The 17225-nt window shown below is 41.8% G+C and overlaps 1 protein-coding gene across 1 annotated transcript; it reads right to left on the bottom strand.

Moving 5' to 3' along the window:
- Window positions 1-2093: 2093 nt before the first annotated feature.
- On the bottom strand, window positions 2094-14051 carry anxa5b (annexin A5b). The gene is made up of 13 exons (XM_062520555.1): window positions 13952-14051; window positions 13626-13660; window positions 10141-10225; window positions 9086-9180; window positions 6137-6250; window positions 5749-5839; window positions 4813-4892; window positions 4671-4721; window positions 4347-4440; window positions 3855-3950; window positions 3185-3243; window positions 2950-3072; window positions 2094-2705 (listed from the first exon to the last, which is right to left on the bottom strand). The coding sequence occupies exons 2-13, from the start codon at window positions 13626-13628 to the stop codon at window positions 2646-2648; spliced, it is 951 nt and encodes a 316-aa protein (XP_062376539.1). The 5' UTR covers window positions 13629-13660; window positions 13952-14051; the 3' UTR covers window positions 2094-2645.
- Between the last annotated feature and the right edge of the window lie 3174 nt (window positions 14052-17225).

Here is a 17225-nt window from a genome sequence, read left to right as displayed (position 1 = left end):
CATTGGATACATATTGCCACCCACTCTAAGCCTCTATGACAGTATGAAATGCTTTCAGAAAGAATGGAGGGCAGTTAAAGAGACCCTATGCAACTTTTTCATAGTCATAAAATCGCTTAGAAATCGTTGTTTTGCTTGACTGACCAGTTTTATCGAAAACAGTCACATTTCCTCCCGCCCCTGGTGTCCCTATCCGCTATTACAACCTTGCAACTTTCTGATAAACGATCGTTTGCTGTTTACATCTGGAAGTCAGAGACGCGTAAGGAACAAGAAGAACCACGCTTGCAATTTATATATTTACATATAGCCTATATATGTATAAATATACACGCTAAAGCTGTCGGGGAAGCTCTGCAGAGAAATATGCAAGCATAAAACGAGCGAAAAACGAAACCGAAACCAGAGATGAAATCGCCAATCCTGCATTGTTCCTCTTTAAGCAACCATACCCCTGGTCATTTTTAAATGCACACCTCTGCTCCTGTGTTGCTGCAGTTTGAGATATGCCATGCCCACCAGAGGAATAAACTATTAACAGAGATCACACTTATGAATTTCCTTTCTATAAACCTTTGTCATTCTGATGGGCATTCCAATAAGCTTCTGTTTATGCAATACATTGGCCAGGTGGATGATACACGGTATCTTCAAAGGCTCCTCTAGCAGAAACAGATGAGGTCTTCAAAATATGCCTTTCTAAATGTATTTAAAGTAGCCTTTCTGCCTAAAGTAAATCTCATTTTTCAATCATGTCATCTTGTTAATAAAGGCTTTGTAAACATTCTAAAACAAAGAACCTACTCTACCAAAACATGATTCTCCTCTGCCACCCTCATTTACAAAGAGATGAAAGATTTACATAATTAGAATGACTAAAGACATGTTATTAATTGAAAAAGAAACTAGTGTGACTTTTTTGTTTGGCTTAATTTACCTTTACTGAACAGCTTCAGAAAAATTGGAATGGTCTTTTTTCGTGTTGAATGCACAACAAAGAATGCTTAAACCCTTTGCAGACTGCACCTCATCAGCTCTAGGGATTGATAGACTAGGGATGGGTTAACATGGCCCCTTAAGACCAACATAGAAAAAAAGGTGGTCCTCCTTGGCCCTACGGTTCTCGAAATCTTCACAGAAAGCTGTGTCCGGCCTACCCTCCTTTTGGGGGTCCGGTCCAGTCCAGCGGGAGGCCGACGGATCAAAATGAAAAACAGTGGTTCCATGCTATCATTGCGTGGCTACATGACCATCAAGTCTCATGCACCCCGGTCTTTCAGTGTGCCTTGACGGAAAATTATTCATGCGAAAAAAAAAGAAGGAAAAAAAAACCCTGCTTAAACCTACAGTAGGCCTATGACCGCTGCTTCGCTGCACAGTCATAATAAGAGATTGGATACTAGAGAGTATTTTGCTAGTTCATGGGCTCGTTGCCACTCTTGTCACATTGCCGTTTGTTTCATGTCCAACTGTTTTAATGTGAACTCGGGAGTTTGCCACAAATACAGTCGTTTATTTAAGGTTAGTGAGCGTGTGTTTTGACCTTTGTTATGGCATCCATGTTTTTCACACATTCCAATGGCAAAGCATATGAACACTTACAGTACAGTGAAAAAAAAACAATGCAATCATGAGAGCGGTCCCTGTCTGATATTCTCAATTTCTCATGTGGCATAACCGGACCATTGCTGATGTTCCTTTCGGCATCTTATTGATGTGGCAGTTCTGCATCTTACTCATGCTGTAGTTCCTTCCTGCATCTTACTGAAGTGGTAGTTTCAGTAGCTAGTATACTATTCCCACATACAGTATATGGAACTTATTGAGTGTACTGGTTTAAAAATGCAATAGGATGAATTTTAAATGAGAATAGGATACTGTAACTCATTTTAAATGATACAACTTGTGGGATTTTATCTTCTGTACAACACACCAATAAAATAAAATATGATGATTTGATAAGATTGTTTGTCCAATTACTTCATCCAGAAATGAGTCCAGGTCATTTGCCTGGCAGTTACACTACAGTCAACAGAGGAGAACAGTTGAGAATGACTTAACCAGAGCATGTAACTCGCTTCATGTCACACAAGTGCAGCATATAGAAAATGGCTTTATTCAGCAATGAGCTTCAGCACCTCAGTGGCCTGAGGACACACTGCATTGACAGAAGCATGGTTCAAACAAGGCGTGATCAGTCTAGAGCACTGTGCAATCTGTTCCTAACAGCACCAGAGATTCAGTCAATGTCTGTTAGTTACCTTCAGATCAAATGTCCACAAGACAAAATGATTTTTTCTTTTTTTAGAAATATGCATAACAATGGAGTTTGCATGCAAAAATATCAGAATTATTTCAGTATAAAATCATGATTAATAACACACATATAAACTTGTGTTTATGGTATTAGTAAGTATATTTGTATATAATATAAACATTGACTGCATCTTTCTATATGTAGTATACCAAATGAAATTTAGTAGACCATTATGAGACTTTTCACATCTGAATAGACAGGTGTTTAAAAACGAGTTATGAGGAGTCATTATTGCATTGATCTGTCTCCTGTGCTTGCTGTGGACACACCGGAGTGCCTCTCGTGTTCCTTGGTGAGCTGAGACAGGGTGGGATGGGTGAGTAGACAATTAGTCATCCCCTCCACACAGCAAGAGCAGGGCTTTGCGGTAGTCCCCAGAGGTGTCACCCTACAAATACACACACACACACACACACACACACACACACACACACACACACACACACACACACACACACACACACACACACAGCTCTATTAGTGATGCAATGTTCAACAATTAATTAGGAAATAACACAACAGTAAGGTAGCATCATAGTGGAAGTGAAAAACATTCAGCAGCACAAAAGTCTGTGGCTACACTTAAGAAAATTATTATGTGAGATACAACAGTTACAGAGAAGATACAACACCTTGATCGTGGCATGTAAGGAGGTGGCAAACAGCCTTCTGAATTCCGTGCGGATATCCAGCAAGTCAACCTCACTGCGAGTCACCATGATTCGGATGAGAGTTTGGTCGTCAGTGCCTGCCCCCTAGAGGTGATTAAAGGACATGCACATACATTGTAGAATGGTAGCGCATAATGTACAATAGAAATGTACAGGGTTCTTTTCCCCCCAACATACAGTATTTCCATCCTCTCACCTTCATGGCTTTGTAGAGCATCTCAGCAAAGTAGGCTGGTACGCTACGGGCACACTTCACTGGGTAAGAAAAATGGCAGTCGTCAGATCTGGCGTCTTCGTTACTAGTTTCTTATTCACTTAAAATGTCAGGGTTGGTCAGGGTTATGCTTCAAATTGGGGATATATTTAATAACGGTCTGTTGTGATAATCCATTATGACTCCATCAATCCACCGGATTCATTTGTTTCTGAGAAGTTTTCACTGCTAGGGTGGAGGAACCATGTCCAAGTCAACATATATTTTGGACAAAATGGCTTGAATCAGATTTAGTGTGCCCAGGCCTAGTGAAACTGCAGCCTGTTCAAGCGGAGTAAAGTAGGCTATAATCTAGTTAAAGGTTGGAGACAGTGTCTGGAGACTCACATCTTAGCCTGGGGTGTAAACAAGCACAAAGGGTAACCATGTGAGTGTCATGTGAAAATGAACTACTCATTTGTGTGTGTGTGTGTGTGTGTGTGTGTGTGTGTGTGTGTGTGATAGAAAGATGGAGGGAAGGCAGAAGAGTAGAGAAAAAAGGAAGGAAGAAAGAAAGAAAGACAGGTGATAAATATAAGGGCACAGTGTAGGCTATAGGAGACAAAAAAGAGCAGAAAGTAACAGGAAGGAGAGAAGCACTGAGATAACTGACCCACAGCCAGCAGGACTTCTTCCAGATTGCCTGAAGTTTCTCTCTTGATGCTCTCCTCAATCTCATAGCCAGAGATCTTCATGTACGCCTGAAACACTACGGAAAAGAAAACGCCAAAATCCGTCAGAGAAGGACAGCAATACAGCCAAACACGGCACAATCTACCACTGCCACCATCATGTTGTTCAACATATTCATTTCAGGCTATACTGACTAATGTCAGTCTTCATCTAGGAGGAGACAGACAAAGGTGATGTTTAAGTTAGACATTGGTATTAATGTTTGTGAGATATGGGTTAATGTTGGTATTTATACTGTTACTGTTACTGTTACTGTTACTGCTAGTAAATAAGTTCTTGCAAGGTTAGTATTAACAATAGAATGATGCTGGCAATATTGATTGATGACAGATTGATGTAAGTGTCAACAATGCTGAGTGATGGGTAGGTTAATGTTGCCATGGAAGCCATGGTGTGTGTGTACTGTACGCACCCTTGCGGAGGTGTTCAGCACTGCGGTTGCCCAGGATGGAGATGAACTGCTCCTCGTCAGTGCCAAACTTAGACTCTCCTGCAGCAAACAAGGTCTGCAACGTGGCAGCACAGTCAGCCACAGGCACAGATGTGCATATGCAAATGGCTATGCAAACAAGACAACGTCCAAGAACGCAGACACGCCCCAATCACACAAGGCAAGAGAATGACACCGGGCATCTACCAGACTAGGTCATATAAAAGTAAATGTTTTACATTATATCTCTGTCTATACACAAATGTATGAAAAATGAATGAACATAAACACAAATGTATGACAAACCTTAGCATCACTCTCAATGTTGCCCTCCTGGACTCCTTGCTGCCTGCTTGCCTGAGGACAGAGAAGCCATTCAGAACCACCCAGATAAAAGCGTGTGAGCGAGAACCTGTCTGTGTCTGTGTGTCTGTGTCTGAGTCCTGACCTGCAACAGAATCACCAGCATCCGCTTAAAATGGCCACCCGTGTCTCCTGTGACGTCCTCCTCCAGGTCATCATCATGTTCTAGAAAAAGAAAAACACATAATCAGCATAAGGCCCCATCTTAACAACCCATGCAAAAGTTGACTGAAAACAGGAGTGGAAATGGATCTTAATGGCTTAATTAAGACAATTAGGAAACATCCAACCTTTAAGGACACAAATTGTCTTTGTAAATGAATAATGTATTGTAAATAAACAAATGTCCTTCATTAAAAGGGGGGTCATGCATGCACACCCCTATGTTAAATTCCCATAGAGTCAGGCAGATTTTGATTTTCAAAGGCCAGATGAAAAGACCGACGCATACAGTATGTAGTTTTCATGTCCGGTGCCCCTGTACAGTAGTTCATAGCAAATAAACATGAGTCCATCTGTGTGCTAATGGATCTGTTGGTCATAAAAACACAAGACAAGTCACCATGTCAAGTGTCTTGTTGTGTGAGCAGGGCAGAGGGCACAGTGTGAGCACAGCAGTCAAGAGTTATCAGTTGTGAGGAGAGACCAAATGAAGCAAATCATTAAATCATTATGTTTTAAAGCAACAGATTGTAGCTCTTTTAACTTCAAATAATGGCTTCAAACTGACTTACAATAAGTAGATTGTGAGGATAGGCCAAGTGGTCTTTCATTCACACTGCTGCTGAATTCGCGGAACACTTGTTATGCACTATGTAATGTTGATCAGTTAGGAGCATGAACCTTTTCATTGGTTTTAGACAAATTAGGTACCCCCTAGCACTGAACGGGTAATCAGTATGTTGAAGATTGACAAAAATGGAATTCCAACCATTGTGTTACTTTAACGGACTCTATACTCATTACATTCATGCTCATGATGCCTGAAACACCATTTGAGCAGGGTGACCCTTGACCTTACCTTGCTTGTACGCAGCTTTGATCTCTCGAACCTGATTGGCTGTTCGGGAGGCCAGGACCTCAATCAGTACCTTCTCATCCGTCCCTGCTCCCTGTGGACCAGACATAAAGACGTGACCCACATCCTCTATCACTTCCTCATTCCCTGGCTAGCTTTGCGTGGGTTTCAACAGTTGTTAGGATGTGTGCACGCATATGTGTGTGAGTGGGTGTTTGTATGTGTGTGTGTGTGTGTGTGTGTGTGTGTATGTGTGTATGTATAGGTGGCATTATGAAATTATTTTGCCTTTCGACTGTTGTTGGGTCTGTGTGTAAATTTGTGTGTGTGTGTGTGTGTGTGTGTTTGTGTGTGTGTGTGTGTGTGTGTGTGTGTGTGTGTGTGTATGTACCTTGATGGAGTTCCTGAGAAGCTCCACATCATAGGCAAGCGGAGGTGTCATTAGACCCACAATGAGAGTCTCGAACTTCCCACCCAGCTCCGACTTCAGATCATCCACCAGGTCCTGAGAGACCCAGAGAGACTCAGATCAGACTCACAAGCCCACAGCAGAGCACTTTCGCAAGCTCATCTCCACACGGAGTCAGCTAACTCTTAACATGGGGAATGCAGAGACCACAGGAATGCAAAGACTCTTGACTGCTATTGTTTGTGGATGCAGTAAAATGGATGGGAGAGGCCCCTATGCAACCACATAGATGTTGCATTTACATTGTTTGTAATAAAAAGTTCAGGGTGAGGGCCTTCAGTATGATGGCCATCTCCTTCTCCCTCTCATCGTTCTGTAGGGAATGGGAGCCCCTCCTAGCACTTCAGCTATGTCTGAATCACACCTCACCCCCACCTCTTCATTCAACAACTAGACCTACAGTATAAGGGGGCGTTCCATATTGCTGTTGCTCAATTCCCCTGTGGTATTTCACAATGTGTGTGTACAATTTTATATTAGTCACTATCACTGGTTCATCTATTGTCATGTTATGGGTCTATATCAATGGTTCATCTACTCTCATGTTATGGGTCTATAGTAGTGGATCAACCACTCTCATGTCATGGGTTGATAGTTGTGGATCAACCACTCTTATGCTATGGGCCTGTGTCAGTGGTGGAGCAGCAGTAATGTCACCACTTGAAAATCGGTCGACTCCGAGTTCAAATCCAAAATCCACCATTGCGAGTCTGTGTTTGTTCCGATCGAAGCGAAGCTAAACACCAGTGAACTTTAACTTTAACTTTGAACTTCAACTTTAGTAACAAGAAAAGAACAAACGCCTTAAAGGGGAAATGGAAAAGAGAAAATTTGGCAGAGGAAATTGAGTCATATTTCATGTCATGAGAAAAGGGGAAGATATGAAATCAAAGCAGAAGACAAAGTCCAGAATTATGTGGCTCCTTTGAAAGCTATGTTAACACAAGCCAGTTGTAAAGCCATGTGAACAGGAACAAGTTACGGTATAAAGTTTCATTAACAGTGGGTAAGACCTATGGTGTGTTGCTTTAAACAGAACAAACAAAAATATTTTGATGCAGCACATATGTTTTGGCAATTCACTTCAGAGTGTTTGGATTTTTTTCCATTAATGGTTGTTATCAGAATTTGCCGTTCAGACCAACAAAGTCTATGATATACTGTACTATAATTAGGCTAATTAGGCTTGGAGAAATAAATTGCCATACCACTATAGGGACTATAGGCTTTCCTTCCTCAAATGACTGGGCCACATTTTCTCCCTCTTTTTGACTCTACTGTGTACACAAACACAGTAGAAACAACCAAACAAATAAATAAATCTGCAGCTGAAACTACCAGGGGATGCAGGTCATTATACTGTGGGGTCTGAATCAATTCTGCGACACATTAATCACACACTATTGGGACAACTCAATAGCTGAAGATCACTGGCCTCGAACTTCCACAGTAATGTACACCAATGCTCTTACTCATTTCAAGAACTCTTCTTAAGGTACAGGACTTTCAGCATTTAATTGCAGCTTTTAAAGGTAATGCACCATTTATTGATTTTGTGCCAAAGACATTAGATAGGTAAATTATTATGAATCACATTTGTCTGAACAATGGTTGGTTGGCTGAACATGTAACAATCCCAGGCGAGCATGTTACTGAATGTACAACAGGACCTGCAGTTGGAACAGACTTAGCTTGAGAGCTACTAATGCAGTAGCTGTAGTAAGTGTACCTAACAGAATCCCTCTCTAGCAGAAGACAGTATGGAGATATACTGAACATACACTGCTCATGCTGAATGCTGAAGTTATTTCCATACATTCCACAATGTTGGAATTCCTCTTTTAACATACTGGGTAGGCTACCCATTTAGTGCTACAACGTAGGTACTCAATGTCAACCGGGTCATGTTCAGTCTCCGTATAGTGCCATACCAGCCATTCCAAGTGCAATCATTTCAGATAGAGACACAATTCTGCCTATTATAAGTCTGTGTATATCATCAAAATGTACAGTAATTTCTAAAGTAATTAATTACTACAAACTACTCCCAGTGGGGAGCGTAGGTTTTTTATTATTATTATTAATTGCCTTATTTTGGTTCACTTCATACTATTTTGTTATTGCGTGATGATTCGACACCATCCCATCTGAACTATTATTTTCATTTATAAATAAACCGCATTACCATTGCAACATCACATCATCAGTAGAATAAACCTAACCTGTCTCATGACGGTAATGCTCCTAGGCATTCATGTCCGGGCGTACCAATATTGATTGTGGTTTTCACAATGTTGACTTTACAGCAGGTGCACTTTTACAGCGGACACTGTTTCACTGTTCAAATTCAAGTTGATGTGACACAAGTATGCTTACTGAACAAACCTGTTCAATGTACAGGTTTACACATGCAAATATGATTTCATTCTGTAATTTACTGACATGCAATTTACTGAATGTAACTTACTTTTTTTTTTGTAAGTCACGATATGGCCAGCCACAGAGATCTCAATGTCTGACATGATTTGCTGATTGACAATATTTGTTGTATCTCCTGACTGGTGCTGTGAATTTGCATCTTTTATTGCAAATAGATTTTGCATACTGTTCTTTGCATACACTAAATTGTGCAATTCTTATCCCCCAAATGGATTCAACCAGAGAACCTTGATATGAAGAGTAGGCCTACTACAGTATGTGTACAGGTGTTAAGGACATCCAGTGTTCTTGGGTTCCTAGCAAGAACACTGTGGGGAAGGAATCCTATACATTTCTGCAATATTGACTGTGCCTTTTAAGACGAAGACATGCTTGTATGCAATTTGTGCTGAAATTGTTTTAAAATGCGGAATGGATGTAGCGTTGGGTTACCTTGCCGAATAAGGTCTTATAGGTGGCTTTAATTTCCTGCCGTTGGTTGTTACTACGCGCGGTCAGAAGCTGAAGAATGGTGTCCTCATCAGTGCCTGAAAGAAATATGATTAAAAAACAAATAATTGTAGACATTAATCAGCAGTAAGCGTCATTGACACATGAATGGCTTCTGAGAACATGCTCTGTGTAAAATGTAGCACATCAAGGAACATAGGAGACAATACTGTATGAACAGGAAATAGTCTTTTATTCTTCAAAAAGGCCTCTTTAAATGTTACTGTAAGTTGCCCACTCCAAGTTAGATTGTATGCACAAAGTGTCTCTCACCTCATTCATAATGCACTCAAGAACACATTGCTTTTTGAAGTATTTAGCATACAGGCCAATATTGGGGATTACGCTTCAAAGTGGATTTGTAGATTTCTAAACCCCCCAGCATAAAACTGTTGCTGTTAAAATTCGCAAAATCTCCCTCCATTCTAACACGTCCTTCTCACCCCCACTCTTTTGCAAAGTGGACCTTGTCATCAGTGGTTTCAATAGGAGCCTGTAGCCACCTACTCGTTACCACAGAGTGGCAAAAGCAAAGCACACACCCCCCATTGCACTGTGTGCACATTCTCACTTCTCCATCAGGCCAACATGCCGGCAGACCTCTCCACCACCACCGCTCAACATTTGCATTTATAACCAAGTTGACCTTGGAGTCGATATCTTCAACACGAGGCAGCTTAGTCACCTATTCATTAAACTGAGCAATCCCCTCTCAGTGACTTGTCTGTTATTGCCACATAAGGTAATCAATGGCAGAGGATGATGATGATGAATCATGTGTCATGCCACCCATTCCAGCATCACATGATAAGGTCAGCCAAATTCTAAACTAAATCGAATGGGAAGCTAGACAAATAAAACTAGTTCCTGAATGAAAAGTAATGATCCTTCGAAAACAAATATTAGTAACGCATTTCACTACGTGACTCAAACATTCTCCAAAACACAGTATCTGGGATGCTCCTGAGATGTACGGCTGCATGTCTGGTTAGACTCACCTAAGCCCTTCATGGCCTTGTGGAGGGCTCCAGCATCGTCGCTAGCGTTGAAGCCAGCATGGGGTTTCACGGTGCCTCTTCCAGCCTGGCAAACACACATAGGAGCTGTCAGTCGAGCGCAGTGTTCACACAAACAGTCACACAATGAGAGAAAGATTTTACACCCCTTACTGTCCAAGGGGTGTCAAAACAGGGATTTTCATACAAGTAAAAGAATAAAGGTGTTTAGTGTAAACAAAAACAACTGCGTTTGTGCCCCAGTTGTGTGCTGTCCTGCCACAATGGTCGTGTTGTGAGACGACTTTTTCAGCTAAAATGCGCCGTAGTCCATTGTGACAGTACTACACAGATGGACACACTTGACATGTGTCTGTTCTACGTGTTCAGAGAGGATTCAGAGAAAGAAACTACTGTGAGTGAGTGAGTGTCTCATATACTGTACGCAGTGTTTGTCTTCAGGGTGGTTAGCGGTCCACTGCATTTTTTTTACAACATTTTTCCGCTTGGAAAGTCTGAACGATTGGGTGGGCCTTCATTTAAAGGGACAGGCACAATGGATGCAACAGCAGCGCACAGAAACATCTTCCTTTTTAAACACGTATGCCAGTCTCTTGGAAATAAATAAATTAAAGTCAAAATAACAGGAAAAGACATTTCTGATTAAGCCTGCACTGGCAGCTTGAGTGATCTCAGTTGGCAAAAGTAGAGGAAGGAAGCTGGACTGGTGGGCACTGGGCAGGTTCCTCCAAATCTACCCGTCATCTCGCCATCCGTTCCTTACTCCCTGGTTTATGGCGATGTAAAGATAAACATGTGCTTTACTGCATGTTTTATGACACCATCACCACACACAACCTAATTAGTCGCCAGGGAAATAAACGACTTTCATATCCCTGTGTGTTTGATCATATCTCTGTTTAGCAAATAAGCTGTGATGAACTTATAGGTTTGTGTGTGTGTGTGTGTGTGTGTGGTGTACATCTGTCTGTCTGTCGTCTGTGTCTGTGTGTGCATTATGTGCAACGTGCAATCAATAGTATTGATGCACACTCTCCCACACACCCTAGTTTCTCATTAGCTCACAGCAGGACACCTGGGTACTGTTGAAATAGATCTTCAGCAGCAATTCATTAACTCACTACTTGGTTAAATAATCTCAGAGGTCTGTCCCTGTACCTGTAGGAATACAATAAAGCATCCAAATCAATGGAGTTGCTTCACTGAGTCATCCCTCTGCAAACAGCCATTAGAGAGGCACACATCGGAGACTACCAAGATATGGTGTGTGGTGACGAACACAAGGTTATGGTCACACTATGTTCATTCATCTCATTAATAACATATCTAAATGCTACTGAGAGGAGCCATTGCTGAGATGCAGTCAGAGAATGTTCGGAGGAGAAACCAACCAGTGGAAAGGTCTTTTTGTAATGAGCTGAAGCACCAGTCTAGCAGAGCGTTTTGGATAATTTGGGTGAGCCATCCCCGAAAAAGTGTCCGGAATTGTTTCTCAAACAAGGGAGATCCTGTGTCTGTGTGGAATGCCTGAAAAAAACATCTCTCTCTAGGTCTCTCCCTCCCTCTCTTTCTGACTCTACATCATGTGCTCCCACATTCACTTTCAGACCAAGCTGCTGCTCTGGACTCAATTAGCAACTGCTGACCAGCTAACGTGTCAAGGGAGACGAGTCAGAGGCAGCACCATCTCCACCGGGCTGACCCCAAACTGAAAGAGTGAATGGACAGCTGGACACATGATGGCAATCTACAGTGTGCTGTGAGGGACATAAGGAATTCGGGGAGTTTCGTTTGTGTGCAGCTGTGGTAAGGTTATGACTCAGGCTCAGCCTCTCCCACAGGTCCTCTCCCCAACTTGCACTGTGTCTAGTTCCATACTGATGTTCCACCACAGAAGACCACAGAACACCGACACATATGAGTCACTGACCGGCAGCTAAATGCACTTGTTAAATGGTCACAGAATAGATTCATATTTCCAGCTAGTTTTTTTTGTTTTGCATCTTTTTTAAAATCCACTCAAATTTACATTTTTGCTCTTCCAATTGAGAAATATCATATAGTGTGAGCGCCATACAAACACCAAGTCACATATTGGTATACGTCTCTAAGCAATAAGAATGAAGGTAGTGATTTTAGAGACGAGTGATAAATTAGGATCGACTGATCCAATGTTTTCTCGACTTAATGACCCATCAACAATGAATCCCCTGATGGGAATGTGCTTGTTTGGACTTTTGTACACACACACACACACACACACACACACACACACACACACACACACACACACACACAACTCATATCCTTAATCTATCCATCCTGATATATCACCATAATCTTCCTTTTACAGCAAGCCATGTTGCTTTGGCAACAGATCAGATCAGTATCACGTCAGTGCCCCTGTTTCTTTTAATCTGATTTTTGAATGAAAAAAGAGAACCATGTAAAGAATGTATTTACAGTACAACACAGCACCAACAAACTCACATCTAAACAAAGACCCTAAACTAGCTGTGTGCGTGCTGTGCAGGAGGATAAATGAGGACTTTATCAGTGTTTACAGTGCTACAGTACAGTATGTTTACCCACTGGTGTCATCACATGGTGTAGAGCCCCACCCACGTAACTACAGCAACTGACATGGTCTTTAGGGCTCGGATATTCCCCTAACCAATGAACCCCTAGGGAAAGGGTAGGAAGATGATGTGGAGAAACAGAGTGAGAATTAGAGAGGTGAAAAAGGGTAGACAAGGTGGGCGCGGTGGTGAAAGTTTGTGATAAAGTGGGAGCACAGGAGTGAAGACAGACAGAGAGAGTACAGAGAGAGAGAGAGAGAGAGAGAGAGAGAGAAAGAGAGGAAAAGAAGGGATCCGCCCTACTGGGCAGTCTGCCCACACAGATGAGTCATAGGCTCACAAGTCTGAGGCCCGAGTAGTATAAACCCAGGGAGCACCGCTCTGCACTCTAAACTAGGAGGAGAAGACTCATCTGAACAGTTACTTCGTACTACTTCGTTATTCTTCAATAACTACCATTGTTTACTTTCCTCTGTTTCTATCTGCCAGGAGGTGGCACATAAATGTTCTGTTTTCTGTAAACAAAAGTTACAAAAAACACAGGTCCTCTAAGCTACATCTTAGGCAAGGTATTACATAACAGCCATGAAGTTTCCAAATTCAAAAGGGCCGAAATGTTACCCAGGGGCTTCTATATCATTTTCCATTTCTGTCATAGAGATAATGTATTATTCATCATCAACCCGCAGTAAAACACCGAGCCCACAATTTATCATGTGAGTCTCAATGATTATTTGATGAGGACCTATAGTGGATGTTGCCTGGATACCGTATCACTGTAGTAGCCATATGACCACGTTTAACTTTTCTTTGAAACTATATTCTGATGTTTTAAAAGTAACCTAATCAATTAGTTGCATATCTTAGAAATGAGAACTTATAACTTACCATTGTGTTGTCTTTTAAGCCTTATAGTCTTCAAGCTGAAACAAAACCAAAAGATAAAATTAGTATGAAAAAAGTGCAACTTTGCCTACATATGCAATCTCCGATGCGAAACATTGTGCAATAATTTGGAATAGCACTGCATACAGATAAATCAATTTAGCGAACGTCAAACGCTTCTTTACGACCTCTTCCACAAACCGTTGTCCAGTGTACAGCAGGTAACACTTTACCTGTTGTGGGCACAGCTGTAAAAGTATAGTGTGGAAGAGTAACCAACTGTTGTTAAAAGTGGAAAGTTAGATGTGACAGTTGTACTCGCAACTTACCAAGAGGATAGATAGTTCGCCGCACGCAGGATCGCCGCAGGAGAATGGAAGCAATGAGTAAAGTCAGAGTGGTATAAAACTACTAGGCTGAACCACACCCCGAAGAAAAAACTATAGTTGTTGGGATTATGGGTAGTGTAGTTTTTAAACTTCCGTATCCGACTATAGTTTACGTCTTGATTATGTTATGAAGAACTACGTATCTGTTTTAGAATGGAATTAAGCATTTCTTCCCAAAACGCCCCCATGTTAATTTATCTTGCTGACACGCTGTGAAATAGGCCTAGCTCGTTTCTTTCTTTTTTTGCGATATGCCTATGCATAATTTAAGCTGTTATTAAGTGCATCTATTCGTATAGTGCTTACACATGAATTGTGTTAATGAGGCCCGCGGCCGCCCAACACATTTTGACAATCTACAGTAGGCCTAGGCTACATCAAGCAAGGGTGATTTCTTGGCTGAGCCGACGAAACGGGACAGCACTAGTTGCGCCACTATGACGCAAACGGTCTACAGTACAAAAATACTAGCAGTGTTATTACAGGTTTACTCGGCCCAGTCATAACACCTATGTCTACCTGTTGATTTCGTTGCACGTCAACAAGTTGGTACATGTATACGTCTTATCAGTAAGCATGCATCTTTCCACATTTGCCTACGCAGTTCAAGGTAGTTGAGGGTTCAAGTTGGGTACAGCTATTTGCTGAAGAATGTCTTATTGACCAACAGTGTGCACATTGTCCTTGAAAATGCCATGGATGATTGTCATTAAAAAAAAAAAAAAAGTTTAAATAAAACACTGACACAGAGAAGGCATCTTGTTTCACTGGAACCTTGTGGCCATATATGTTAGTTAACAGGTTGGCAAAAACAGATGGTCAAGTGGCCTCTGTCAACATTGAAATTAGAGTTTAGGTCAAGTGGGTGCATGTACATCCCACCTCGCTGGGGCCAGGTGCAGGCCACATCAAATGTAACAGTGATAAAGAAAGTAGATGTGCGCACACTGGAGACTCCAAACCAACAAGGTAAACATAAAACAACACGCAACGTTTCAACCCAACAGGGTCTACTTCAGGCCTGCAGAAGACCCTGGTGGGTCGAAACGTTGCGTGTTGTTTTATAAACCTTGTCGGTTTGGAGTCTCCAGTGTGCGAACATCTACTTTCTTTAACATTGAAATTAGAAGCATAGTTGGTTGGAAGCATACATTGGTTGTATGTACTGTATCATTAGTGGGAAATGACTGCGAAACCTCAGGTAAAACATTTTATTAGTTAGAGGTTAAACAGCATACAAAATGCAAATGATCATGTCTATAATGTTAATGCAAGCAACTGTTGCTTACAAGAGAGTATAAACCTCTACAGTAAGTGAGCATGGGAGAGAAAAAGGGGGTTTATAGCCCTTGTAAGATGTTTGGGTCTGTGGGACCCGTTTTCAGTGTTTGCTAAAAGAAAAATGATGCTATCTATTATTTTCTTCAAACTCAGATTCATTGGCCTTGGCTCATTTTCTGTGAAGAACATTAAAAAAATGAACTTATTTTCAATGACTGCACATGGTGCACCCCCCTCTACAAATATTCATAAATGTGATCTCACATGGGGTAAATGGCAAATAATAACCATGAATACTGTCTATATATCATTGGTTTATCATTAGCTGAAGTAAACATCTGATAACCACCAGACCCGGGAGCATTGCCTGAGTAACAAAAATAACCTCGGGTTAGCATACACACAAGAGAGTATCTGGTGTCCAGAGGCTGTGTAGTTTACCGCATCCCCACTCTCATCAGTTGTGTGAGGGGTCTGAAGGTTTGTACAGTGTTAGCAAATCTCATCTGTTACTCTCTGCACCAAATGGCGCATGGAGAACAATACAATACAATCATAGCCCATTACACATTGTAGACCAGAACATTTTTTGTCAATGTCAAATGAACTTTAAATCTGTCGTCATATGATAATTCGACTGCATGTGCAGGCATAACTGATAAGCAACTTATAAGTAACTTATCCTGCTATTAGCACGCCAGCTCGATCTTGATTCATGATACCAGCTTCTGAATGTGGCTCCAAAGAGGAGAATGCAGAGAGCAAGAGTCTCCCATCACAGGACCACCGGCACTGGCCATATCTTCCCCACAGGTCCCCTCTCTCCTCTCCTCTCCTCTCCTCTCCTCTCCTCTCCTCTCCTCTCCTCACCTCCCGAAGCCAGCGTGGCCTCGGAGAACCAGGTGGGTAAGCTGATGGAACAGCAGCAGTAGAATGAGGAGGATCATCAGCAGAATAATGAACAGCAATCCAGCGTAGATCAACAGGTTGGCCTCCAGGCTCACTGGCAGCGGTAAATTGTGGGAGCCCTCCACAAACCTCTGTGGCACTCGCATGGATCACCCAAATGACCGGACAAGATCAGAGAATGCTGAACAGGTGCTGCACTGTGTGATGTCTATTCTCTTGTCCTGTCTTGATATGTCCTTGGTTATTGCCCAGAGTATAGAGATCCTCTGTCTGGTTCAGTCTAGTTCTCCTGCCACAGTGTTTCTTCTTCCTATGCTGATGTTAGCACCATGTATAGGTTGGCGGCAGCACGCTGGTGTGTCTGAAGATCAAGCGTGTTTCAGGTACAGTGTTTTGAAAGAGCATTAGGTTTTTAATGTAGGCCTACTTGGATTTGAACACTCCCTCTCTTCCTCTCCCCACCAATCTGATTTAGAAGAGAGAGAGAAGGGGGAGAGAGAGATTTCCCCCTCCCCCTTTATTGTACTATGCATGCTTGTGCTTAATCAGTTCAACATGCCTGCTTGTGTACGCCCATCTCAGCAGTAATCCTTTCATTGTGAGCTGTGATTTTACAGTGTATTGTGTTCTGCTGCAGTAGTGTGTAGCTGTGTTGTCGGTGAGAGACATGCAGCTTACTTTACTAATATGCCACCATGTTCTCACCACAATGAACAGGATTGATATGACAAAAAAGAGAGACATACTTACATAGTCACATAATGTACGAATTTTGTTAACTACTCTGCCAATGTGCAACAGTGAATGATCAAACTCAGTGCAGTTTTTGCACCTATAGTGGCCGCTATGCCAACACATTGCTAGTATCTTCTATGAAAGTCATGCGACTATGGACTGTGCGATTATTTTGAAGGGTAGTCAGACAAGAATTACGTTTTGCTGAAAGCAAATGCACAAGGTTGGCACTATTTACAATGTTCAGGGATTCTAAGGTGTATGTAATCTTTTCGAAGCACGTGTCGTC

Source organism: Sardina pilchardus, chromosome 2 (assembly GCF_963854185.1).
Source record: "Sardina pilchardus chromosome 2, fSarPil1.1, whole genome shotgun sequence".
Classification (NCBI taxonomy): domain Eukaryota; kingdom Metazoa; phylum Chordata; class Actinopteri; order Clupeiformes; family Clupeidae; genus Sardina; species Sardina pilchardus.
The sequence above is the reverse complement of the archived record's forward strand: the minus strand, read 5'-3'. Positions and strand labels throughout refer to the sequence as shown.

What these genes read in the sequence shown, in the direction of transcription:
- anxa5b (XM_062520555.1), bottom strand. An exon ending in CAAGGCCATGAAGGGCTTAG is followed by an intron (nt 9,181 to 10,140) that starts GTGAGTCTAACC and finishes TATTTCTTTCAG; the next exon opens with GCACTGATGAGGACACCATT. An exon ending in TGCTGAACACCTCCGCAAGG is followed by an intron (nt 3,951 to 4,346) that starts GTGCGTACAGTA and finishes TCTTTTCCGTAG; the next exon opens with TGTTTCAGGCGTACATGAAG.